General features: G+C 43.9%; 2 protein-coding genes across 3 annotated transcripts in view; one reads left to right on the forward strand and one right to left on the reverse strand.

The window, feature by feature from the left end:
* LOC121029376 (transmembrane protein 217) overlaps positions 1 to 26178 on the reverse strand; it is a 41513-nt gene extending 15335 nt beyond the window's left edge. The window contains exons 1-2 of one of the 2 annotated variants that reach the window (XM_040473372.1): positions 26094 to 26178; positions 1112 to 2289 (exon numbers count right to left, since the gene is read on the reverse strand). In XM_040473372.1, coding sequence (XP_040329306.1) covers positions 1612 to 2190 — 579 coding nt within the window. In that variant the 5' untranslated portion in view covers positions 2191 to 2289; positions 26094 to 26178 and the 3' untranslated portion in view covers positions 1112 to 1611. Of the gene's footprint in view, positions 1 to 1111; positions 2290 to 26093 lie in introns of those variants that run through there. The other variant, XM_040473373.1, reaches the window with a different exon arrangement.
* Positions 26179 to 26302: 124 nt separating this feature from the next.
* The window catches only part of TBC1D22B (TBC1 domain family member 22B), an 81499-nt gene continuing 79827 nt past the window's right edge, over positions 26303 to 27974 (forward strand). The window contains exon 1 of the mRNA XM_040473374.1: positions 26303 to 26500. Within this exon, the coding sequence (XP_040329308.1) occupies positions 26445 to 26500 (56 nt within the window). The 5' untranslated portion in view covers positions 26303 to 26444. The remainder of the gene's footprint in view (positions 26501 to 27974) is intronic.

Genomic DNA, 27974 nt, shown 5'->3' on the forward strand with positions numbered 1-27974 from the left:
CTGAAGTCAGACGCTTAAACGACTGAGCCACCCCAGTGCCCCAATAACCTCAATTTTTAACATAGACGAAAGATTTGAGTAGACACTGTACCAAAAAATATATAAGGATGCTAAATAAGCACATAAAAAGATGTTCAACATCATTTGTCATGAGAGAAATGCAAGCAAAAACCACAATGAGAACCACTCTATACCCATTAGAAAGGCTAAAATGAAAAATTTATTGTTTGTGTTAAGTGCTTGCAAGGATGTGGAGGGACTAGAATTCTCATACCCTGCTAGTGGGAATATAAAAAGGGACAACCACTCTGGGAAAACATCTGCTAGTTTCTTAAGAAGTTAAAATTGTATTTATCCATGACAAATGAAATCATAGGTCTATACAAAGTCTTATCCACAAATGTTTGTAGTGTTCCTATTTGTAATTGCCCCAAACTGCAAATCACTAGATGTCCTTCAAAGGGCAAATGGATTAAAAAACTGTGGTATATTCATGCCATGGCATACTACTCAGTGATAAAGAATGAACTTTGAACACACATAACGTGGATGAATCTTAAAGAATGAACTCTTGATACACATAACAACATGGATGAATTAGGCTGAGTGAAAGAAGACAAAAAAATAGTGCATACTATATGATTCTATATATGTAAAATTCTAGAAAATGCAAACCTAGTAGATAATGATGGCAAATCCGTGCCTTGTGATGGTAGGGGGTGCTGCAGGAAGGGGAGGGAGCAGGGGTTAAGAGGAAACTTTTGGGAGTGATATGTTTAGGAATTCAGTTGTGATGATGTCACCAGGATATACCTAGGTCAAAACTTATCAAATTATGTACTTTAAACATGTGCAGTTATTATATGTCAATTATACCTCAAGAAAGCTATTAAGCTTATTAAGCCATAAGCGGTGGTTTTGCTTCTCTCACTAAACTGCAAAATCCTCAAGGTCAGGCCTTGTATCTTGTACTTTTTTTGTATCCTTCTACTAAGTCCAGCATAGTGATGGACACAGAAAAGTTTAGCAAATACCTTTTGGCTAACCGAGTGCATTTTGCACTCTTTGACAAATCTCGGGGAGGGCGGTACTCAAGACAGAAAATGGAAAATGGTTTTCTCTACTTTTATTCTTTTATTTATCTGGAGTATAGCACAGAGGACAGAGGGGAAAAGACCATGGCACAAAGCTACCCCAAGACACCACCAGTCTCCCTTACACTACAGCTACCTGAGGTATAAATACAGATATGCCCGTGTCCCAGGGTTGAATTAGAGAGCTGTGGGTCGAAGGCTGATGAAGGTATATAACAAGGTGAAAGGATTGCCAGACTGCGACTTAGCTTCATTTCATTCCCTTACCCTCTTTATTTTGACCTCTAAGGTGGCACTGACCAGAAAACGAAGGAGGCACCCAAGAAGTGCTTGGCAAGAAACAATGGCCTTTCACTAAACGCCCTTATGGATTGAGCAGGTGGTCCCCATTGGGATTATAATTACATTTCTCTCCACTTCTCCCAAAAAGATGGCAGTAGGGCCTCTATTCTGAACAGATCAGCAAAAGTGAAAGAGCTGGAACTAGAATCACCATCAGTGGAGAGAAGGGCAAACATCATCCATGATAGTGTCGGGTAAAGTTGACGATCTTTGATTTCCGTCGTAGGAACTCTCCATTGCCTGTCGAAATACGTCTGTTGTAGGACATTATATTCCCCGGGCTTTGACTTTTATAGATTATGTGGGCATAGGAGATGACATAGAATATCCAGAAGCAGTGCATGAAAATACGGGACATCAGGCCAAACCAGCGCACGACTCTGACCTCTTCAATGACAGAGTTATTGTTGGTAAAGATTTGTACTATAATGTTTACAGTTTCATAGAAAAGGATCCAGATGATGTAGGTCACCAAGCCCCTGTGTATTTGAGCATATACTGAGTACAGGAGGAAGCAGCTGATGATGAGGGTAATGAAAGACAGGAAGAAGACCGTATTGAAAGCCCAGCAGATGATGAACTGGCTTATCAGGACACTTGCACTCTTGTTCAGTAGGTGGTTATCAGTGCAATTGTTGTTCCTTATGTATCTGTGTTCGAAGATGAGGTACATGTTGGTGGCCACGATGGTAAAGACCCCTGATAACACGGTGCCCATTTTGGCAGTCATCCCAAACCAGTGCTGCTGTCTCATGCTGAGACTTCCTGTGAAGACGAACAAGATACAGGAGAATTCTGGTTCCTGCCAATGTGATAAATGGTCACAGTTTCTGCCTCCTGCCCCAAATGCACCCTGGAAAAACAATAGAGAGAAATATGGAAACAAGGAAATAACAGCTTTGGGAAGACAGAAGGCTTTAAAATTGCTTGTGAATGACATATCTGATAAAGGCTCAGTGCCCAGAATCTGTAAAGAAATGATCAAGCCCAGCACCCCAAAAATGAATAATCCAGTTAAGAGATGGGCAGAAGATAGGAGTAGACATTTTCCCAAAGAAAACATCCGGATGGCTAACAGACATGAAGAGGTGCTCGACAGCACTCATCATCAGGGAAATACAAATCGAAATCATGATGAGATACCACCTCACACCTGTTGGACTGGCTAAAGTTAACAACACAAGAAACAACAGATGTTGGTCAGGGTGTGGAGAAAGGGGAACCCTCTTGCACAGTTTCCGGGAATGCGAACCGGGGCAGCCACTGTGGAGAACAGTATGGAGGTTCCTCGAAAAGTTAAAAATAGCCCTACAACCCAGCAATTGCACTACTAGGTATTTACCCCAAGTTTATAAAAATACCAAATCAAAGGGGTACATGCACCCCAATGTTTACAGCAGCAGTGTCAACAGTAGCCAAACTATGGAAGGAGCCCAAATGTCCATCGACCGATGAACGGAAAGAAGATGTGGTATTGATACCATGGAATATCACTCAGCCATCAAAAGGATGCAGTGTTGCCATTTGTGGTGATGTGGATGGAGCCAGATTGTATTATGCTAAGCGAAATAAGTCAGAAAAAGACAAATACCGTATGATTTCACTCATGTGGAATTTCGCAAACAAAACAGATTAACATATGGGGGGGAAGTGAAGGAAACAAATCATAAGAGGCTTTTTTTTTTTTAAGTTTTTATTTATTTTGAGAGAGAGAGGGAGTGCGTGTGTGCACACAAGCGATGGAGGGGCAGAGAGAGAGAATCCCAAGCAGGCTTCACACTGTCAGCGCAGGGCCAGATGTGGGGCTCGAACCCATGAACTGTGAGATCATGACCTGAACGGAAATCAAGAGTTGGGTGTTCAACCGACTGAGCCACCCAGGGGCCCTCCATAAGAGACTCTTAACCATAGAGAACAAGCTGAGGATTGATGGAGGGAGGTGGGTGAGGGACGGATTGAATGAGTGATGGTATTAAGGAGGGCACTTGTGATGAGCACTGGGTGTTGTATGTAAGTGAGGAATCACTGAATCCTAGTCCTGAAACCAATATTGCACCATATGTTAACCACGAGAATTTATTTATTTATTTATTTATTTATTTATTTATTTATTTATTTTTAAATGTTTATTTTTGAGAGAGAGAGAGAAAGAGAGAGAGAGAGAGTGCGCACATGAGTGCGAGTAGGAGAGGGGCAGAGAGAGAGAGGGAGACAGAGCATCCAAAGCAGGCTCCATGCTGACAGTAGAGAGCCCGATGTGGAGCTTGAATCCACAAACCGGGGGATTATGACCTGAGCCGAAGTCGGACACTTCATGGACTGAGCCACCCAGGTGCCCCAACTAACTAGAATTTAAATAAAATTTTGGAAAGAAAAAAAAAATAAAATCGCTTGGGAGTGTGAGTGGGGAGGAGGGAGGATGCAGTCTGGGGCGGGTGGCAAGGAGCAGGTGATTAGAGAAGCAGTTCTCAGCCCTGGCTTTACATTAGAATCAATGAAGTACCCAGGCCCAGGCTCCACCCCGGACCAGTTAGAACATCCTGCGTGTGCTACTCAGAAATCGGTATTTTTCACGACTTCCTGGTGATTTTCACAGGTAGCCAGTAGTAGGAAACACTGGGTAGAGAAGGTAGTTTAAATTATGCCCTTCTCTTCTCCCAGCACTGCTGCACCCTGGTAGGGAAAATTGGCGGCACTTGCCAGACCTTGAGTGAAGGTGTCTCAGGAGAAAATCAGTACAATATCGCTGCTGGCGTGAGGCATTGACGAAAACAGGTGGACACCAACTGGCTTTCCCCAATCACTCCTGCACTACGTATCAAAACTGAAAGAATACAAAGAAAGTGGGAGGGACGAGAGGGCGGGTGATGGGCACTGAGGAGGGCACCTGTTGGGATGAGCATTGGGTGTTGTATGGAAACCAATTTGACAATAAAGTTCGTATTTAAAAAATAAAATAAAATAAAAGAATACACAAGAAAGGTATACTTTAAGGGAAATTTGGAGCCTTCAGGAGAGGATTGCCTAACAATAGAAAAGAAAAAGCAACGATGAGCTGGGTGTTCAACTAAAAAACTTAAGGGGAAAAAAACCCCCAATAATAAGAACAACAAAAAAATAGGAGGAAGAAAATAAACAGAAGAGCAGAAATCAGTGAAAAGGAAATAAAGATAGAGAGATCTCTGATTGGTTAGGTTGTCGGGGCCAACTTGCTGCTTAAAGCAACTAAAAAATGCTAGACACCGTAGTTTTAAAATATTCTTAAAAGCACAGAAGAGCTGACAAAGTAGGAGGTGGGAAGACAGTCTATGGGAGAGGTAAGAAAGCATGGAAGTCGATTTTGCTCTGAGGGTATTTACCAGTCTGAGCAAATGTGAATTACATTATGTGCTGTAGGCTAAGGGTGAATGAAATCAAAGCTCAGGATCCACCAAGGTGGGGAGTCTATTAGAAAGCCTTCCTTGTATTTGTCATGCCCCTTCCCCAGAGGGCTATGATTAAATGTGAATCAGAAGTAAACCTGACCCCACATCTTTCTCTCAAGAGCTCCAAGGAAGATAACTTAGTACTACACTGCACAAAAGGGGAGAAAACTCCCCTTGAGACATTGTAACCATAGCTAATCTTTTTGTGGATTTGTAGCCCAAATTTTATGAAGTATTCCAAAAAGCTTTTCATTTACCAGGAGTCTAGTTTAAAGCAGTCCTGAGGGGCGCTTGGGTGGCTCAGTCAGCTAAGTGTCGGACTTCAGCTCAGGTCATGATCTTGCAGTTCGTGGGTTAGAGCCCCACATCGGGCTCTGTGCTGACAGCTCAGCGCCTGGAACCTGCTTCAGATTCTGTGTCTCCCTCTCTCTCTGCCCCTCCCCTGCTTGCACTCTGTGCGTATGTGTCTCTCTCTCAAAAATAAATAAACATTAAAAAATAAATAAAATAAAGTAGTCCTGAACTGGAATTCTCTTAAGTTCCTGGTAGCAGCAAATTCACATCTTCTCTGGAGGAATGCATCTTTGTGTTGGTCCTCAAAGAATCTCCAGCAGTTAATTACTGCATAGACGATGGGTACCACACAGTAAAAAAGAACCCAGCATGCAAGGAACAAGGCACTGCAAGTGAGAACCAGCAGAAATAACAGCAGAAACAGAACTGTGAAAAATATCAACTTATGAAACAATTATAGTTACTACATTTTTTTGCATTAAAACTTTTATTTTCTTAAATTTTATTTTATTTATATTGTATTTTTAATGTGTAAAGTACACATAAAATGTACCACCTTAATCATTTTTTAAAGTTTATTTATTTTAGTAATCTCCACACCCAATGTGGGGCCCAAACTCATGACCAAGAGTTGCATGCTCTTCCAACAGAACCTGCCAAGTGCCTCACCAACTTAACCATTTTTAAAGCGTACAGTTCAATGTTAACTATATTCACATTGTTATGCAGCCATTCTCTAGAACTTTTTCATCCTACAAAACTGAAACTGGATGCCCATTAAACAACTATTTCCCCTCCCCCACAACCTCTGATGAGCATCATTCTACAATTTTTTTTTTTTCAGTAGGCTCTATGCCCAATGAGGGACTTGAACTCATGACTCTGAGATTAAGAGTTGCATGCTCTCCCAACTGAGCCAGCCAGGCGCCCCATCTACTTTTTTTTCCTATGAATTTTACTATTCTGGATATAATACATAATATACTTGGATGATATATGTTCAGAGTAGTTAAGTGGAATGATACAGTATCTATCTTTTTGTTTCTGGCTTATTTTACTTAGTGTAATTTACTCAAAGCTCATCTATGTTATAGCTTGTATCAGAATTCCCTTTGATTACACATTTATGTAAATAAAAGACAATATTGAAAATATATGTAAAAACAGGAATCCATAGAAAATAACCTAGCAGACCTGAATGAGAAGCAAATAGAATTTCTAGGGAGGAAAACCTCAAGACCTGAAATGAAAATTTTGGTGGGTGTATTTGGTAGCAGATTGGACACAGACAAAGTGATGGTTAGTTAACCAGAGACAGGTCAAAGGAAATTATCCAGATCGTAGCACAGAGAGGCGGTAAGATGGAAAATATGGATGAGAAGTTAAGAGACATGAAGACTATAAGAAGATGGTCTGACGAGAGAGGGAGAGAGGGAGGGAGAAAGAAAGATGGAGAGAGAAAGAAGAAGGAGTAGAAGGAGGAAGAGAAGAAAGAGGAGGAGGAGGAGGAGGAAGAGGGAGGAAAGAGGAGGTGGAAGGAGAAGGAAGGGAGGAGACAGAAGAATAGGGTAGCATATTTGGAGAGGTAATAGCTGAGTGTGATACTGTGATTTATTATAAGAAATATATATTTGGTCTTCATCCCCTGTTCTGGCTCACAGCTCCCCAAACCCTTGGAACTTCCTAAGTGTAGAGAATGATAGAGGTGTCCTTTGTTATGTTAATGAGGCGACTCTTGTACCTTCCCTCTCTCTCCTATCCTACATCCCCAAATACTAAGTTCCATCTCCTCTCCCTCCCACATATCTCTTGAATCAGCCATTGTTTTTCCCACCTCCACTGCCACCACCATAGTCCAATCACCATCATGTTCTTCTCTGGACTACTGTGACTGATACCACTTGTGAAGTTACAGTCTTTTTTTTTTTTTTTTTTTTAATGCTTATTTATTATTTTTGAGCGAGGGAGAGAGAGGGAGAGAGAGTATGAGTTGGGGAGGAGCAGAGAGAGAAGGAGACACAGAATCTGAAGCAGGCTCTAGGCTCTGAGCTGTCAGCACGGAGCCTCACGGGGGGTCCCAACTCACAAACTACCAGATCATGACCTGAGCCGAAACCGGCCACTTAACCAACGGAGCCACCCAGGCGTCCCAGTTATAGTCTTGATACAGTCATGAATGATGCTACAGGGAGTGGGGAGGAAGACAGTGGATATGTGTGCAGGGGTAAGAAGTCCTCATCTATCAGGGTGGGAAGCCAATAGATACTGTCTAAAAATGATTAAGCAAGAAGCATCAATACAAGTGTATAGTTTAGAGATAATGAGATCAGTAGGAGGGGAAGTAGAAGAATGAAGGTGGATGCCTATGGGAACTATGACTAGGAGTGGGGGGCGGAGGACTGCTGTGTTTACTATAAGCCTTTCAATATTAATTAGTGCTACACATACACAATTTTAATAAAAATGGGTTTATGAAAATATAATTATTTTATTAAGCCTAATAAATCAGATCATTGAGTATATCCCATTGGCTCCCTTTATGTTGTCGGGGTAGCTTTCTTTAATACAGTATCTTTGTAGCCCCCCAAATGGTTAAGCCAGCATGTGGAAGGACAGCCAGATAATTGTCGTCGTCTAAACCAAGAGCTACAAATGTTACCATGAAAAGTAGTTGGTAATAGTGCGATGAGGTGCCTGAGTGACTCAGTCAGTTAAGCATTCCGGTCTTTATCTCAGAGTGGTAAATTCAATCCTGGACTGGGCTCTGTGCTGAGCCTGAAGCCTACTTAAAAAAAAAAAAAAGTGATCCCAACAGTCTTTTTTGTTTATTTGTGAAATGTTCTGAAAATGAGACATTACTTCAACAAGTACACCACTAGAACTGATTCTGATTCCATCTTTGAATATTGACATTTTTTTTTTTTAAAGTAGGCTCCATGCCCAACATGGGGCTTTAACTCACAACCCTAAGATCAAGAGTCACATGCTCCATCAACTGAGCCAGGCTGGTGCCTCGAATATTGATATTTTAAATGCTGAAAAATATTTAGGGGCGCCTAGGTGGCTTATTTGGTTAAGCTTCTGACTTCAGCTCGAGTCATGATTTCGAGGTCTGTGAGTTCGAGCCCCGTGTTGGGCTCTGTGCTGATAGCTCAGAGCCTGGAGCCTGCTTCGGATTCTGTGTCTCCCTTCCTCTCTGCCCCTCCCCTGCTCATGCTTTGTCTCTCAAAAACAAATAAATGTTAAAAAAAAAACCCACAACTATAGATATATATCATACACACATTTTATGACTATATGTATAGGTGCAATAGAACTATAAAACTGTTGGTGTGCCTGGGTTCAGTCAGTGGAGCATGCGACTCTTGATATCAGGGTTGTAAATTCGAGTTCCATATTGGGTGTTGAGATTACTTTTCAAAAAATCTCCCTTTTTTTTTTTTTTTAAACATTTATTTATTTATTTATTTATTTATTTATTTATTTAATTTTTTAATGTTTTATTTATTTTTTAAGACAGAGAGACAGAGCATGAATGGCCGATGCGGGGCTCGAACTCACGAACCATGAGGTCATGACCTGAGCTGAAGTCGGGCACTTACCGACTGAGCCACCCAGGCACCCCAACATTTATTTATTTTTTGAGAGACAGAGTGGAACACAGCACCAGCAGGGGAGGGGTAGAGAGAGGAGACACAGAATCCGAAGCAGCCTCCAGGCTCTGAGCAAGCAGTCAGCACAGAGCCTGACGTGGGGCTTGAACCCAGGAACCTTGAGATCATGACCTGAGCGGAAGTTGGATGCTCAACCAACTGAGCCACCCAGGTGCCCCTGGATTACTTTTTTAAAAATCTTAAAAAGACCCCTACAGGGGCGCCTGAGTGGCTGAGTCGGTTAAGCGTCTGGCTTCAGCTCAGATCATGATCTCCCAGTTCATGGATTCAAGCCCTGCTTTGGGCTCTGTGCTGACAGCTCAGAGCCTGGAGCCTGCTTCAGATTCTGTGTCTCCCTCTCTCTCTGCTCCTCCCCTGCTTGTGCTCTCTCTCTTTCAAAAATAAATAAATGATAAAAAAAAAAAAAAAAACTTACAAACCTCTATGAGGAAACCATATAAGGAAAGCAGAGGAATGATGAATTTAGGATTCTAGATGATGGTCACCTCAGACCAGGGGAGGAAGTGAAATGGCTTGAGCAGACCAGACAATAAGGTATGAATTACTGACAAGATCCTAATTTTATTTTGGGTGGAGGATTTGAAGGTACCTATTACATTACTAAAAATAACTAATACTTAAAAAATAAATAAAAGAGCCATGAATGGACCAATGAGGAATATGTCATGCCCCAAGGATTATGGTTAAGTCTAACTGTGAGTATATGAAGTACAATAAAAAATACATAAAACAAAGATAACAATAGCACTTACCTCCAAGTCGTTGTGAAGATTAAATGAGTTAATATATGTGTTAATATATTTAAAACACTCAGAACAGTGCCTGGAAACTAGTAAGCATTCCACTGTGTAAGTATTTTTGCCACCATTGTTTTTGCTTTATGCCAAGGGGTAACTATTTATTATGCATGCAAAACTACTCCTCATTAAGCTGTGTTGTAGCAGACGCCATTAGCTTTGTTCTCAATACTCATTTCCGTACCTTTTTTTTAAAGTTTATCTTATTTATTTATTTATTTATTTATTTATTTATTTAAGTTTATTTCTTTATGGAGAGAGAGAGAGAGCACGAGCTGGGCAGGGGCAGAGAGAGGGGGAGAGAGAATCCCAAGCAGGCTCTGTGGTGTCAGTGCAGAGCCCAACTCGGGGCTGGAACTCACGAACCGTGCCTATCTTGAGCCAACATCAGGAGTGGGATGCCAACAAGGAACCCCTGCTTTTCTTGATAAAAGAGGGAAATGTGGCCGACACCATCCCTACATCTTCCTCTTTTCTTTCTTCTTTAAATGTTTTATTTTTTTAAGTAATCTCTACACCCACGGTGGGGCTTGAACTCACGACCTCAAGATCAAGAGTTGCATGCTCTTCCGACTGAGCCATTATTTTGGGGGGATGCGCCTGGGTGGCTCTGTCGGTTAAACGTCTGACTCTTGATTCCGGCTTGGGTCATGATTTCACAGTTTGTAACCTCTGGCCCCACGTTGGTCTCTGCGCTGACAGTGCAGAGCCTGCTTGGGATTCTCTCTCGCTCCCTCTCTCAAAAGAAATAAACTTAAAAAAACACTAATTTTTTAGATGTATTCTTTCTACTCAATCTATATAGTAAGTGAAAATTCATGTTCTGATTTGTGCATCTTTTTTTTTTAAATTTTTTTTAACGTTTATTTATTTTTGAGACAGAGAGAGACAGAGCATGAACAGGGGAGGATCAGAGAGAGAGGGAGACACAGAATCTGAAACAGACTCCAGGCTCTGAGCTGTCAGCACAGAGCCTGACGCGGGGCTCGAACTCACGGACTGAGAGGTCATGACCTGAGCCGAAGTCGGATGCTGAACAAACTGAGCCACCCAGGCACCCCTGATTTGTGCATCTTATTGATGACTCTTTAGGTTGAATATTTTAAAAATATTTGTTAACTACTTTTATTACTTCTTACGAGTTATTTATGTCCTTTACCTAATACATTTGTGTATTAAGATGTTAGTTATCTTTTTCCAATTTGTATGAGTTTCTTATATGATAAAGGTATTACTCTTTGTTAAGAAAGAAAATACAGAGGTGGCCGTGTAGGTGGTGGGTGGTGTTGAGACCCTGCAGTCCTCTCAAGGTCATTCAAATCCTCAGAAAGGTGTCGGGCTGCAGGATGGCATCCGTAATTCTCTTGGCCTTTCCTTTGCGGTCGTAAGCCGACGGCCGCAGTGCCTCGCACCAATATCCCGAGCAGGAGTGTGCCAGTAAGTTCTCCCCCGTGTCCGTCTCTTTCATAGGAAGGAAAGCACTTTCCGGAACCCCTCAGTAGCCTTCCTCTCATGGCTTGTCGGTCAGAACTGGTTCACGTGGCTACCCATAGTTTCAAGAGAGGCTGGGGAAGCCAGTTCCTGGCAAAGCTGAGTAGAATTGCCATAACTGGTTTAGTCATATTGTGATTTATGCCCAGAATACAGCTGCCCCCCCCCTGCCCCCAGAGTCCCCTTAACAAGGAGAAGCAAGGAAGTGGCTGATAAAGTCTGCCATACATATCTCGCTCCGTTAATTACTTTTTCTCCTCTGACATAGAAGGAACCAGGGCTACCTGTTCGCCCCTTCTTTCACAGAAGCAGAATGTTTAGGTATATAACACGGTTGGCCAGGATAAGGTTTGCTTCTCCCCAACTTTCCTTGCAGCTGAATGTGGTCATGTGACCAATTCCTAAGAAGGAGTTGAAAGGGGACAAAATGAACCTAAGTACCAGAGAGTGGGGCACGTGGGTGGCTCCGTCGGTTAAGCGTCTGACTCTTGATTTCAGCGCAGGTCACGATCTCATGGTTGTGAGATCAAGCGCTGCATGGGTTGTGCTGGCCATGAGGCTCCCTTAAGATTCTCTCCCTCCCTCTTCCTCTGCCCCTTAGCTGCTCACACGGGCATGCTCTCTCTCTCTCTCTCTCTCTCTCTCTCTCGCTCTCTCTCAAAAAAAAAAAAAAAAAAAAAAAGCGCACCAGATAGTAAGGAGAAAGTCCTGTTCTCCCTTTCCTTCTTCTCAGTGGTTGGAATATTGATGTGGTTGGGAGTCGTTTTGGACTCGCCGGGCAAGGGCATAGTAGAGCATAGACAGAAGAAGCCTAGGTCTCTGAAGATTTCACGGGGCAGAGATACCCACACTAGCTTAGGCTTTTACATGAGAGAGAAAAACTATGAACTTTTATCATCTTTAAATTTTTCTTAATGTTTATTTATTTTTGAAAGCGAGAGAGACAGAGTACAAGCAGGGGAGGAATAGAGGGAGAGGGAGATACAGAATCTGAAGCAGGCTCCAGGCTTTGAGCTGTCAGCACAGAGCCTGATGTGGGGCTCGAACCCGTGAACCATGAGATCATGACCTGGGCCAAAGTCAGATGCCCGACTGACTGAGCCACCCAGCACCCCAACTTTTATCATCTTTAAAGCACTGTTATTTTGGGGACGCCTGGGTGGTTCATTCGTTTGAGCATTCGATTTCAGCTCGGGTCATGATCTCATGGTTCATGAGTTCGAGCCCTGCGTCTGGCTCTCAGCTGTCAGCACAGAGCCCTCTTTGGATCCTCTGTCTCCCTCTCTCTCTTCCCACCCCCTGCTCAAGCTCCTTCTCTCAAAAATTAAAAAAAAAAAAAAATTAAAAAAATAAATAAAGCACTGTTATTTTGCAGGCACACTTACATCCTAACAAATACAACTGCCTCCAATCCTCTGAGAGCATGCTAAAATCTCTCCCACCTTGATCTCTCCCTTGATCCTGTGTTTCTAATTTACATTCAGTCTTTCTCTGGGTTAGTCGGAGAGGGCAAAAGATACCGATCGTTTGCCTGATTTAAGCAGAAAAGGGCATAGCTCATAGATTGTGGAGAGGGCTAGAGAACTGTCAGTTATCTATTGCTACAATAACACCACACAAACAACTCCAAAACCCCGGTGGCATGTAGCAATGAACAGTACTTCGTTCATAAGTCCATGGAGCTCAGTTTATCTGGGGCTGAGCTGAGCTGGGCTCAGGTGAATTCACCGAAGTGTCTGGGGGTCAACTGTTGGCTGGCGAGAGAGTTGTGATGATTTTGGCTGAGCTCATTCATATTCTGAGGCTCAACTGGTTGCTGGCTGATCTCAGATGGGCTCAGTTGGGACGACTTGGGGAGACTAGGCCTAATGTCGCACGTCTCTCATCATTCAACAGGCTAGCCTGACATATTTTTTTTTTTTATTAAATTTTTTTTCAACGTTTATTTATTTTTGGGATAGAGAGAGACAGAGCATGAACGGGCGAGGGGCAGAGAGAGAGGGAGACACAGAGTCGGAAACAGGCTCCAGGCTCTGAGCCACCAGCCCAGAGCCCGACGGCGGGGCTCGAACTCCCGGACCGCGAGATCGTGACCTGGCTGAAGTCGGACGCTTAACCGACTGCGCCACCCAGGCGCCCTTAGCCTAGACATATTCTAAAGGCGATGGTGAGGACACCAGCGCGAGTGCTACAGAATGAATGTTTATACGCCCCCCAAATTCACCGGTTGAAGACCTAATGCCCAAGGTGATGATATTAGAAAGTGGGGCCTTGGAGAGTGATTAGATGATGAAGGTGGAGCCCTCGTGAAGAGATGAAGAAATTAGTGCCTTTATTATTTTCTTAATTAAAAAAATTTTTAAGTTTATTTATTTATTTTGAGAGAGCTCGAGAGCTCGAGAGCTGAGAACAGGTGAGGGGCAGAGAGAGAGAGAGAGAGAGAGAGAGAGAGAGAGAGAGGCAGAGAGAGAATCCCAAGTAGGCTCCACCCTGTCAGCACAGAGCCCCATGTGGGGCTCGATCTCCCCAACCGTGAGATCATGACTTGAGCCGCAACCAAGAGTTCGCTGCCTAACAGACGGAGCCACCCAGGCACCCCCAAAATGAGTGCCTTTATAAAAGAAGTCCCAGGGAGAGTCTTGCTTCATTCACCACATAAGGGCACAGCAAGAAGGCAGCAGGCTGCAACCCCGAAGACGGCCTTTAAAACCAGACCCAACCTACGCTGGCACCCGATCTTGGACTTCCAGACTCCGGAGCTGTGAGAAGTAAATTTCTGCCGTTTGTCAGCCCCCCAGGCTGCCGTGTGCTGTTCCAGCTGCCCAGACAGGCTAGGACAGAGAGCGAGCACTGACCAAAGCAAGTCCCAGGGGTGAGCCCGGCCTCAGAATGGGAAGGTCTGACAAGACAACATGGATGCAGGGAGAGGCGAAGAACTGAGGCCATGAATGCAGTCAGCCCACCGTCCCACATTCAGAGCTCTGTCCGGGGGGGTTGCCAACATCTTACCACAGGGCCAGACTACTACAGACACTGCTAGTGCCACCGAGGAGCATTTGACGCTCAAGTCCCACCGACAGACCTTGGGGCACCGACCCCGGGTGCCGCTGCCATTGGCTGTTCCCCCCAAACTGAGCGTGGCTGTGACAACTGGCACTGCCCACCCAGAGAATGATTCTTTTCTGCCGGTGTTTCTGCGCCTCACAAACTCCTCCTCGTTCAAAGCCGAGGCTGGGCGGATTTTATTAGCAGAGCCCATGACACAAGTGCATGACTTCGTTCACAAGGAAAAATGGGAAAGTGAGGAGCGGGCGTTTTGGGCTACACAGTCCTGGGAGGCGGGCTGTGCTTGCCACAAAGGTTTCGTAGACTGGAAAATTCTCCATACACGGGAGAGGGGCTTATATCGTGGGTGGCTAAAGAACCGAAAGGGAACCACAACAACGAGGAGGAGGAGGAGGACACTAGGCTCTCATTCCTTTCACAACTAAACGTCTTTTTTTTTTTTTAATTTTTTGTTTATTTTTCAGAGAGAGAGAGACAAAATGCGAGCAGGGGAGGGGCAGAGAGAGAGGGAGACACAGAATCCGAAGCAGGCTCCAGGCTCTGAGCTGTCAGCATAGAGCCCGACGCGGGGCTCGAACTCACGGACCGTGAGATCATGACCTGAGCCAAAGTCAGACGCTCAACCAACTGAGCCACCCAGGCGCCCCCGCAGCTAAATTTCTTGAAAGAGTACCCCTGGCTCACTTTTCTCATGGCCCACTTCACTTCTGTCGTAATCAGTTACTACCACACTAATGAGGCAAAATCCAGTGGTTTACAACCACGAGCACCTATTTTTCTCACTCATGCTTCAGGCTGCATGTCGGCTGGGTTTAGTTCCGGGCTCCAGTCGGGGTTTCTGTCTGCTACACACGTCTCTTCTCCACCTGGGACCAGCAGCTCCCAGAGTATGCTACGATGGTGAACGGTAGGAGTGCAGCGGAGTGAACAAAAATATATGATGCCTCTTCAGGTACATTGGCATTTTTGCTCACATTCCATTGGCCAGAAGAAGTCTAGCAGGGAACTATATATTCCATCCACCCTCATGCCTGTAAAGTCACACAGAAAGATGGAGGAAAGAACTGAGGACAATAATCCAGTCTACCGTAACTCTTCATTTGGCTCTGCCCAGCTGAGCCATTTGGGTCCATAATAACTCTACAATTGCCAAATCAAAGTTTTCAGAGGATGGGGGAGCAGGCAGGTGCCGGGTCAGCAGTACCTTTTTCGGGCATGGTTAGGAGTTTGGGTTTTATTCTAAGTGTAGTGAAAGCCATTTAGTGGTTGAATATGTGGTCTTTCTGCAATGCAAATCTGGTCATGCTATGCCCCTACTTAAACTTTCAGTGAATGTCCACTTGTCTACAGGAAAAGGTACCACAACTCTCACGTGGCGTTAGAAGTCCACCATGAGGGGCGCCTGGCTGGCGCAGTCGGTTAAGCGTCCAACTTCAGCCAGGTCACGATCTCGCGGTCCGTGAGTTCGAGCCCCGTGTCAGGCTCTGGGCTGATGGCTCAGAGCCTGGAGCCTGTTTCCGATTCTGTGTCTCCCTCTCTCTCTGCCCCTCCCCCGTTCATGCTCTGTCTCTCTCTGTCCCAAAAATAAATAAACGTTGAAAAAAAAGAAGTCCGCCACGATGGTTCCCTGCTCCACTATCTACCATCACTGCACCCCATTCTGTGCACTCTTTGCTGTTCCCATGTAGTGCTACTTAGATTTTATTTTAGTTTGGACTCTCCTAGGAGCAATCTCTAAGACAAGGACTTGAGAGCCAGTAGTTTATTTGGGAGGTGATGGAAACACCAGTGGAGAAGAGGTGGAAAGTGATACAGGGGAGGAATGTAGCCCATAAAGGATGAGCTATTAAGCTAACTACCACAGTGAATAAGAGGAGCTTCATCCTGTTAGGAAACTGGGCAACACACGCCTCAGAATTATCCCATCTGAGGGGTGAAGGAGCTGGTGAATTTACGCACCAACTCCTGAGAGTTGTTGGTTGAGGGCTGCTCCCGGGAGGAGTTAACCCCTAGGCACTAATAGTACACTGGGAGTTTGTGCACTGCTTTTTTTTTCCTTTCCAGTTTTGGGGAGTTGGAAGAAGAGCCTTTGGGCAAAGAGAGCATACATAGAGGTCGAGGGATGTGGGTGAGGCACTGACAGCGTCTCCTATGTGGTTTTCTTTTTTCTTTTTTTTTTTTTTAATTTTTTTTTCAACGTTTATTTATTTTTGCGACAGAGAGAGACAGAGCATGAACGGGGGAGGGGCAGAGAGAGAGGGAGACACAGAATCGGAAACAGGCTCCAGGCTCTGAGCCATCAGCCCAGAGCCTGACGCGGGGCTCGAACTCACGGACCGCGAGATCGTGACCTGGCTGAAGTCGGACGCTTAACCGACTGCGCCACCCAGGCGCCCCTCCTATGTGGTTTTTCAAATGCAACTTCTCTTGTAGACCACAATTCCATAAATGTGTCATCCTTCTGCCTAGGATGCTTTTCCTGCCCTCTCTACCTGCAAAACTCCTACTCATCCTTCCACACTTTTCCCAGCTTCCTAAACAGAGAGGACCACACTTCACTCTGGTTTTTTTTTTTTGGGATATAGTGCACACTTCTTATTTTTATTACTTATCACACTGCTTTACTTATGAGCCCGACTCTCGTACTAGATTATACGTTTGTTAAGGGCAGGAGCTGTACTTCACAGCTCTTAATATAGTTTGGTGCCTGGAATATAGTACATGCTAAGGAAAAGCTAGTTGGATGGAAGGATTAATTTCTGTCTACAGAGTCTGGCGATGATCTGCTGGAGTGCTACATTGAACTGTGGCCAACCTGAGGGTAAATAATAACAGTTTTTACGCTCCTTTTCATCTCGATGACATTACCTACCCTTCCTTCGCCCAATATCCTCCTTTTCTCTCTCCCTATCCTTACATCAAAATCTGCTCCTAGATAACCTCTTTTACATCAAAGGAGGATCAAACCAAGAGACAGGAAATGTGAGTTCCTGTTCCTCTTCATCAGGTCCTTGAGCAATTTCTTCTTCTGAACTTCAGACTCCTCACTTGTAAAGTGATCTTGAATGTCCCTGCCCCTACTAAGGGGCTCTGTAAGAATATCTCTAGAAGGGGGGCACAGAAGGAACTGGCAACGGTTGCTGCTGAAGGATATATGGGTGGCTCTGGGGCAAAGATGAGAGGGAGACCAACTTTTTCTTTACATCCTGGGTTAATTTCCTAGGACTATTGCATCAAATTGCCATTTGGTGACATAAAACAACACAAGTTTGTACTCTCACTGTTCTGAAGGCTGGGAGAGCACAATCAAAATGCTGGCGGGGCCGTGCTCCCTTTGAGGATTTCAGGAGGAATCCTTTCTTGCCCCTTCTGGGTTCTGGTAGCTCCAGGCATTCCTCGACTCGTGACTGCATCACTCCAATCTCTGCTGCCATAGTCGCACCACCTCCTCCTCTTCTGTCTGTGTCTTCTCTCTTGTAAGGACATTTGTCATTGGGTTTAGGACCCAACCAAGTAAAACAGGACAATCTCGTTTCAAAATTCTTAACGTTATTATTTCCACAAAGACCCCCTTTTCCAAATATGGTAACATTCATAGGTTTCAGAAATTTGGATGCGGACATGTCTTTTGGGAGGCCACCATTCAACCTATTACATACCTATTTGGATGTCTTGAATTGGTATCATGTGCAAGTTTAAGAAAGGAAGATAGGAAAGAGGAAAGAAGGGAAGGAAAAAAGGAAGGACCTGCTTGACAGAATCATAGGAGATTTTTTTTTCTAGGATTCCTAATAGTTCAAACAAAGGTGGTCCACTCCTGTTATTGATTACAAGCCCAATACCTCCCATCTCCACGATTTTCTCTTCAAGATATCCCCATAATTTTGAACAACAAAACATTTGTTTTCAGTACAGAGCACTCACACAAGAGAGTGGCGAGAAAAAGGAAGGAAAGAAGAGAGACTTGGATGTGACTGAACAGACACTAAGATTTCTATTTTTCTGCTTCCCGTTCAACCCAACTTTGACGGATCTGGCTTTGAACCAGCTTTCTCTCCTCAATTTTTATTTACTGTTGAAACCATGTTGTAGGCGATGGAAATGGAACTCTCATCCCATGCAGGTAGAAGAATAAAGTAGTACAACCACTCTGAAACATGATTGAGGGGTGCATGGGCGGCTCAGTTGGTTGAGTGTCCAACTTCAGCTCAAGTCATGATTTCACAGTCCCTGAGTTTGAGCCCTACTTTGGGCTCACTACTGTTAGTGTAGAGCCTACTTCAGATGCTCTGTCCTTCTCTCCCTCTGCCCCCTGCCTCTGCTTGCAGGGCAAAAAAAAAAAAAAAAAAAAAACATTTTTCAAAAGAAACACAACTGAACACTATTTTGGAAAGTTGAACACATGCACACAGACCAGCAATTGCACTCCTACATTGATGTCCTAGAGAAACCCTTCCGCCTGTGCACTTATCCAGGAGACATGGATGAGAGTGTTCATAGCAGCAGAGTTCACACTAGCACAAAATGTGAAGCAATTGAGTGCTGATCAGTAGTCACGCAGATAAACTGTGCTATTTATAAAATTTTTTAAATGTTTATTATTTTTGAGAGACACAGAGACAGAATGTGAGTGGGTTAGGGGCAGAGAGAGAGGGAGACACAGAATCTGAAGCAGGCTCCAGGCTCCGAGCTGTCAGCACAGAGCCTGACGCGGGGCTCGAACTCATGAACCGTGAGATCATGACCTGAGCCGAAGTCGGATGCTCAACGGACTGAGCCACCCAGTCTCCCTGAACCTGTGCTGTTTATAAAATGGAATACTGTACAGCAGTGAAAATGAGCAAACTACACTCATCAATGTGAACTAAAGCTAAATCTCAAAACCCCAGTGTTGTCTAAAAGCAGCAAGCACAGGGGCTCCTGGGTGGCTCAGTCACTTAAGCGTCTGACTTCAGCTCAGGTCACGGTCTCACGGTCCGTGAGTTCAAGCCCCACATCAGGCTCTGTGCTGACAGCTCAGAGTCTGAAGCCTGCTTCCAATTCTGTGTCTCTCTCACTCTCTGCCCCTCCCCCACTCATGCTCTGTCTCTCTCTCAAAAATGAATAAATGTTAAAAATCTTTTTTTTTTTTAAAGCAGCAAGAAACAGAATAGGTACAATACAATGTCATTACTATAAAGAATACATTATTTAAGGTTATGAACATAGGTGGAAAAGTATAAAGAAAGACAAGAGGACAATACAAAACCCTGCACAGTGGTTGTACCTAAAGTGAGGAGGAGGGGGAATGTTAACTGAACACTGTTCAAAATTAACAAAAATTAGAGACAACAATTGAGGAATATTCACAGAGTGGAACACAATATTAGAGCTACTATGAATCAACTAAAGCTCCATTTATCAACAGAATACTGAGTGAAAAAAGCCAGTGGCTGAAGTTTATGTGTAGTGTGGTGCTATTTATAAAGTTTCAAAATGTGAAAAACATGATTATGGACATTCATACGTAAAGTAAAAGTTTGCAACATGCATGGAAAGCTGAACACATAACTCAGGATTGTGGTTTCCATGGAGAAGGGGAGGGGAACAGGACCCAGGAGGAACAAAAAGGGGACTTCAGGTTTACTGTAAATTTTTTGTTTCTTAACCTTGTTCTTATGTGTTCTTTATTCGTTTTTTATGTTTATTTTATCTCAAAAAATTTTTTTTAATGTTTATTTATTGTTGAGAGACAAAGAGTCACAGAAAGTGAGCAGGGGAGGGGCAGAGAGAGAGGGAGACACAGAATCCCAAGCAGGCTCCGGGCTCCGAGCTGTCAGCACAGAGCCCAACGTGGGGCTCGAACTCACAAACTGTGAGATCATGATCTGAGCCGAAGTCAGACACTTAACTGACTGAGCCACCCAGGTGCCCCTATTATTTATTCTTTATTGCAGGGGTTGGCAAACTACCACACATGAACCGAATCTGTCATGCTTTTTTTGGTATGGCCTGTGAGCTAGGAATGGTTTCTACATTATTATTATTATTATTATATTTAAATTTTTTTTAAATGTTTATTTACTTTTGAGAGAGAGAGAGACAGAGTGCGAGTGGCGGAGGGGCAGAGAGAGAGACACACACAGAATCTGAACCTGGCTCCAAGCTCTGAGCTGTCAGCACAGAGCCTGACATGGGGCTCAAACTCACAAACTGTCAGATCACGACCTGAGCCAAAGTCGGACGCCTAACTGACTGAGCCACCCAGATGCCCCTATTTTTTTTAATTATTATTATATCATTATTATTACTTAGTCTTTACATCTTTAAATAGTTGAAAAAAACTGAAAAACTAATATTTTATGATGTGAAAATTACATAACATTCACATTTCTGCATCCAAAAATAAAGTTTTGTGGGAACACAGCTACACTAGTTTATTTTCATATTGTTTGTGGCTGCTTTCATGCTACAGGGCAGAGTTGAGCCGTTTCAACAGAGCCCGTATGGCTGGGAAAGTGGAAAATATTTACAGTCTGGCCCTTTATAGAAAAAGTTTACCTACCCCAGGTTAAATATCTGACATATATTTCAAAATAGCAAAAAAGAAAAAATCTGGAAATAGAAAGATATATAATTCCACCGCCTAACAAAATTTCCTTAATTTTCCTATGTTTTCTTCAGTCTGACAAAACCCATCTATTTTTTAAAAAAATTTTAAATATTTATCCATTTTTGAGAGATGGAGAGAGACAGAGTGCAAGCGGGGGAGGAGCAGAGAGAGAGGGAGATAGAATCCCAAGCAGGCTCCACACTGTTAGCACAGAGTCTGATGCAGGGCTCAAACTCACAAACTGTGAGATCATGGCCTGAGCCGAAACCGAGTCGAACACTTAACCGACTGAGCCACCCAGGCTCCCCTGTGACCACTCTAACTCCCTTTACTCCAACAACCTCTTGTTCCTTCAGTCTTTTTGCTTATCGCTTTGCCTTCTCTAATACAACTGATTTCTCTCATTTTGCTCTTTCTAGAGGTTGTTTAGATATCGAGAAAGCTCTGTTGCCTTTAGATCCCAGGTTGACCTCACCATCCCTTTGGTAACTCAACAGAACATTCTGTGGTGCATTGTGAGGGCTGCTCCTTGCTCTCCTGTCTTAACCCTTCTTCTCATCACAGGGTCCACTCCACTCCTTTGCAGAGGTTAAAGTCTGCCAGTGATCTCCTGGTAACTAAGTCCAAAGGCTTTTTCCTCGATTTTTATCTTCCCCAATCAGGCTCCTTTTTACTATTCTTCAAGTCTCTCTCCCCCTCTCTCCCTCTCTTTCTTTTTCCTATGGTGTCTCTACTCAGGGCTTATCTCTTCACAGAACTTTCTCTAAGGATTGGGATACACCCACCTCTTTTGAATCCTCCTGCAACCCACACATGGATCATTCCCTTAACTCTACTTTGCCCCCAACTGAGTTGTTTTACTCTCCTTTGAATGAAGATGCAGTTAAGGAGGGAAAGGTTTAAACCTTGTAGGCAGATTACGTTGAGAGTCTTCTATTCATACTTTCAAAATAATCAAACCTGGGGTACCTGGCTGGCTCAGTCCGTAGAGCATGGCACTCTTGGCCTCGGTGCTGTGACTTTGAGCCCCACATTGGGTGTGGAGATTACTTTAAAAAATACATTAAAAAATAATCAAATCCTTGAGATAAACTCAAGGGTCAAAGGCCATAAGGTGCTTGAAACAGATCTATGAAGGAAGGTCCACAGATAAGCAGCATCAGTGTCACAGGGGGGCTTATCAGAAATGCAGAATTGTAGGGGCGCCTGGGTGGCTCAATCGGTTAAGCAACTGACTTCGGCTCAGGTCATGATCTCGTGGTTCATGGGTTTGAGCCCCGTGTCAGGCTCTGTGCTAACATCTCGGAGCCTGGAGCTTCCTTCAGATTCGTGTGTGTCTCTCTCTCTCTGTTCCTCCCCTGCTCATTCTCTGTCTCTCTCTGTCTCTCAAAAATAAATAAACATTACAAAAAAAAAAAACCCAAAAAGAAATGCAGAATCGTAGGCTTTAGCCCAGACACGCCGAGTCAGAATCTGGGCTTTTAATGTGATCTCTATGTGATCCACATGTATATTAAAGTATGAGAAGACTGGCCTAGAAGGTGCAAAAGAGTTTGAAGAGGACAGTCTTTCCAAGATAGGAAGGGAGACTGTTCTTCAACGAAGAGTAGAGGCAAGCTTGTAGTCTTTGGTAAAGTGGACGCATCCTAGTAGGTGTTAGAAAACATGGTTTGTAACATGTTTTCCAACAACAGCAAAATGTTTATGAACAACATAGAGCCAAAGGACAAGAACAGTTTATACTTTTCATTTTCCTACTTAGTCAATATTAAGCACCGACTATGTGCCAAGTGCTATCCCAGGTGAGAACAGCAGAAAACAAAACAGGCAAAATCCCTGCCCCAGAGGAGCTTACATTCTAGGGATGGAGATGGACAACGAAGAAGTGCATAATAGGCCAGGTGGTGATCACGTCTTTTTTTTTTTTTTTTAATGTTTTTATTTATTTTTGAGACAGAGAGAGACAGAGCATGAGCAAGGGAGGGGCACAGAGAGAAGGAGACACAGAATCTGAAGCAGGATCCAGGCTCTGAGCACAGAGCCTAACGCAGGGCTCGAACTCATGGACTGTGAGATCTCATGACCGGAGTGAAGTCGGCCGCTTAACCGACTGAGCTACCCAGGCGCCCCGAGAGGGTTTTAAAGAAAAATAGAGTGGTGGGGACCGCTATTTAAGATGAGTGGTCAGGGATGGCATCCCCAATGTGAAGACACTGAGGGAGCAAGCCATCCAGATCTTTGTGGCGAGAGAATTCCAAGCAGAGGAAATGGCTAATACAAAGGCCTGGAGGTAGGAACATGCTTGGAGGATTCAAGGAACAGGGAAACTGCCAGTAAGTGCTGTTGGAGCAGATTAAGCAAGAAAGAGAGTGGAGAGGTCTTTAAGGAGCTTGGATTTTATGCCAAGTGTGTTGGAGCCATTGCAAGGTATTGAGCAGAGGAGTGACATAAGGTGACTGACATTTTATTTTATTTTTCTTCCCCTGAAATATACATGTTTATTATTTTTTAAAATTTAAATCCAAGCGAGTTAACATATAGTGTAATGATGATTTCAGGAATAGAATTTAGTGATTCATCATTTACATATGACACGCAGTGCTCATCCCGACGACGAGTGCCTTTCTTAATGCCCATTGTTCATTTAGCCCATCCCCCCACCCAACACCCCATCAGCAACCCTCAGTTTGTTCTCTGTTTTTAAGAGTCTCTTATGGTTTGTCTCCTTCTCTGTTTTCATCTTAGTTTTGCTTCCTTTCTCTTATGCTCATCTGTTTTTTTTTTCTTAAATTCCACATATGAGTGAAATCATATATTTGTCTTTCTTTGACTGACTTATTTTGCTTAGCATAATACCCTCCATTTCCATCCACATTGTTGCAAATGGCAAGATATTATTCTTTTTGATCGCCGAGTAATACTCCATTGTATATATACCACATCTTTATCCATTCATCAATCAATGGACACATGGGCTCTTTACATACTTTGGCTGTTGTCAGTTGTGACTAACATTTTAGAAGGCTCTCTCTGGATGCTCTCTGGGGAAGAGACTCTAAGGGGGAAAGAGTGTAAGCAGGGAGGACCAATAGGAGGCTGCTGTATAGATGTGGTTGGTTTAGATTTTGATAATGATGGTGGTGGTGATGAGAAAGGGCCCAACAATCTCAACTATCTTAATAGAGACTATTTGGGTTGAGGTGGCTGGGTGCTTAACAAAGACTATTTAAAGGGCCACGTGGGTGGCTCAGTTGGTTAAAGGCTGGACTTCAGCCCAGGTCATGATCTCACGGTTTGTGAGTTCAAGTCCCGCATTGGGCTCTCTGCTGTCAGCACAGAAACCCCCCTCTTATCCCTCCCCCCCAAAAATAAACACTGGGGTGCCTGGGTGGCTCAGTAGGTTAAGTGTCTGACTCGTGATCTCAGCTCAGGTAATAATCTATAGGTTCATGAGTTCGAGCTCTGCACTGGGCTCTGTGCTAACAGAATGGAGCCTGCTTGGAATTCTCTCTCCCTCTCTCTCTGCCCCCACCCCACTCCTGATCACTCTCTCTCTCTCTCAAAATAAATAAACTTAAAAAAATAAACATAAAAAAAGACTATTTAAAAAGTTTTTGCCAGATGACAAGAGTGATTTTTTTTCCCCTTTGGATGAGAAACTGGCTTAGATGTAGAAAGCAAAGAGTAGGAATAATACATGTCTCTGGATTGAACGATGTTAACAGCATCCCCTGGGAATCAGTGTTATTTAACATCTCATAAACAATTAAGAAAAAGGAATACTTTAAGACATTTTTTGGTGTACACATTATAGTCTGCTTTCCACATAGTGAAATGTCAAGTCAATAGGGAGCATCTTCTGGAATATTTCTAAAGCTATGTGAGTAGGCTGGAAAGTGGCAGGTGACTTGCCACATGGACAGTATAAGGCAGCTAACACAGGGGGACACAATTCTGAACTGCCAATCACCACCAAAGAAAGGGATATCGAAGTTGCTGTACATTATTCCTTTGAGATGCCAGCTCTTGTAAAGTCCAAAATGCCAGCAAAAGTTCTGGCTGTCCAGAATAAAGACAAAGCATCAGTTTCAACAAAAACCTCAGGAAACTCCTCGTGGAGCCCAGTATGCAGTGCTGGTCACTGCATTCGAAGAAAAAGAAAAGCCAAAGAAAGGCAGCTAAAATGATTTAAAGGCTAGAAGGGCTTTTGTTTGTTGGATTAAATGCCCATAAAGGTGACTATCTGAGACTATGAAAGTCTATGAAAGCTTGAAAAATTCATAGAAAGTAAAATAGCCTGTTTCATACAGTATCATGGTTGCAAAATTTACAAAAGAAGCTTGAAAATGGGGGTAATGTCTATATAGAAAAAGGCCATTGGAGGGCATATGTTCTTTTTTAGACAGGGGGTCCTTAAATGTTCTCCAATATGTGGGAGTATGTGTTGTAACAGCAAACAGAAGCCGGGATGGAGGACAAGCAGCCCACCTCAACAGTTCTTTTTTAGGACAAAAGTTACTTTGGACTAGGGTGTGCTCTCTGCCCACCCCCTCATTCTCCCCGCCCACCCCAATCGCTGTAGTATACAACCACAGAAACTCACAAAGAGCAAAAAACACTGACAAGACATTCAAAGGATTCAAAACGCTGTATCAAATCTCATTCCAAGTGAAAACTAGATTGAAAATGAATTCAAGGGTGATAGATTTATAATAGATTAATAAAGGGGATTAAAGATGTTTGGGGGTATATCCTTAATCTTTGTGATTCACCCCTTGGAGATAGGCTATGTCCCGGCAGGAAATGGTACTTAGTAGTCTGAATTGGATGGAAAAAATAAGAGCATGTCCTAAACAGTCAGTATCTGGCTTCTCATAGTCAGAAAGTGGCAGTTAATGATAGAAACACGGATTAAATCATTGGAATTTTACCCCCAGAACAAATCCTTTACTAGTGATCAATTACCAGACGAATGGAAGACTCTTATGAACCAACCGTTATTCACGTGTTGAACAGTTAGGAACCCTGGGCTATTGGATACGTATTGATCTTCCTTCATAGATTTAACCAAAAAAAAAAAAAAAAGGACACCAAACGAAACAGGGAAAGGTGAGGAGGATAATAACCAGAGTGACATTGATTTGGGAGATGTTAAAAATGGGCTGCAACCACCACATGGCCGTTATTTTTAGGTCAAAGATTTATATATATAAATACATACGCTCTGTCTTTCCAAAAAGTATTAGGCTCAGGAACCTCATTCCCTCCCGAAAGAAAACAGTACTCTTTCTTCCTTCCCCATAGGTCCCTTTCTTTACCTGCTTCTTCCACTCCCAGGGTTAAGGAACTTTCAGCCCCGCCTTCCTGCTCGTCCAAGCTCCGCCTTCCCGGTCCACCTGTGTGCCCAGTGCCTGATGTCACTTTTCGGCTTCAGCGGCCTGCAGGATTCCGGCTCCCTATTGGTCTGTCTGACCACGGCCTGCGCAACCCACCAATGGCAGCGGCGCTGGGTGGGGGGGTGCCCACATCCAAGATGGCGCCCCCAGGAGCTGGGAGCGGGTGACCGGCGGCGGGGAAGCGGCCTGGGTTGGCCCTCCGATTACGGGGTCCTGGGGGCATCTCGCCGGGTACCCCCTGGCCCTCCTGCAAGGCCTTCCCCGGCCAGAGCAATGGCCGCCGAGAACAGCAAGCAGTTTTGGAAGAGGAGCGCCAAGCTGCCGGGGAGGTAAGCCCAGGACGCCGAGAGGAAGAGATTGGACCAAACCCTTCCAGATCCTAAGCCCTAAATCCCGCGGCCCTGGGGCGCCACCGACCTCGAAAGGCTGGTTTGGGGGAACCTGGGCTGGGGGAGCTGGGACTGCCTGGTGGCGGCGGGGCAGCTGTCGAGCAAAGGTAGCGGGCAGCGAGCTTTGGGAATGGCTGGGTGTGGGAGCACACCAGGGTCTGGGGGCGGAGGGCGCCGAAGCCGGTGCCCTCCGCCGGAGGTGGCCGGAGTCTGGGTGTAAAGGACAGTGGAGTTGGGTGAATAGCCAGTGTCGGTCCTGGATTTGGAGGGTCATCCCCAAAGCTGTCTCTCACTTTAAATATAACTCCTTCTTGGGGGTCTCTATCACGCACAGGTGGTTGCTTGCATAAGGGCTGGCCCCTTCCCTTGCTTCCCCAGATCTTTACGTATGAATCTTTTCTTGGACTCTCAAAAGATTCTGGTGGGAGCTTGGGATCGTATGCAGGGGGACAGAAAAAGTGAGGAAAATTCTCCAGCTCGACCTTGCTTTATCTTGAGTTGGCTACTTCCCATTAGGAATTATTACAGAGTGACTCAAGGATCGAGGTTATTTCTTTAGCATTTTCTATGGATTTGTTTAACCCCAAGTGACCTCTTCCCTCTGCGTTGTAATGTTCTTGTGCAAATGCACGAGATTCTTTCATTCTTCAGTAGTTTAGTTGGAGAGCAGACCTTTTAAGCTACTCGACTCCCCTCCCCTTTTTGATGTATGTTGAGAGCTCAGCATTTGTACATCCATCAACCTGCTGTTGGTTTATAGTTTCAATTTGTTTTGGGCAGAGCCCTGAGAAGCATAAGGAATGTATATCTCAGTCAGGAATTTAAGATTTCCACCAGCCATAGGCCACTGGGTGATGAAATACATGTTTGCTTGTGCCCCACATGCTACTTTTCTTAATGGATAAAAGGTCTTTTCCTTCAGGGACAATCCTTTGAATTTGTGTGTATATGTGGATTTTTTTTTTTTTTTAATAGCAAAACGGAAATTAGGGTCAGTGATGGCTATGTAGCAGTCTTATTTAGGATCCTATTAGACATATGGAGAATGGGAATCAGCTTTTAGTAACACATTATTCGAATAATGCAAGAGAATGCAGAAATAGCTTCAGATTAAAGTGCTGTGGAATTACAATGTTAATACTAATGCTAAAGACTTCTATGTTTTTAGATAGGCACCGTTTCCTGCCAACTGATTTGTTTTCCTTCCTGGTCTAGGGAGCTCTCCAGTGTCACAACTGCTGTTTTCTGGGGTTTTCCATGGTGAGATCATTCAATTTTGACATCCTAAGGTTATAGTCAGAATCAGTGGGAAAACTGTTAAGTCAGGAAGCAGTATTTGAGATGTGGGATATGGCGGGGTCTTTTACGCCTGCTGACTGCTGATTGTTATGAACAATTTTTTGTTTTCCATATT

This window comes from Herpailurus yagouaroundi, unplaced genomic scaffold (assembly GCF_014898765.1).
Source record: "Herpailurus yagouaroundi ecotype Mexico unplaced genomic scaffold, PumYag 139, whole genome shotgun sequence".
NCBI lineage: Eukaryota > Metazoa > Chordata > Mammalia > Carnivora > Felidae > Herpailurus > Herpailurus yagouaroundi.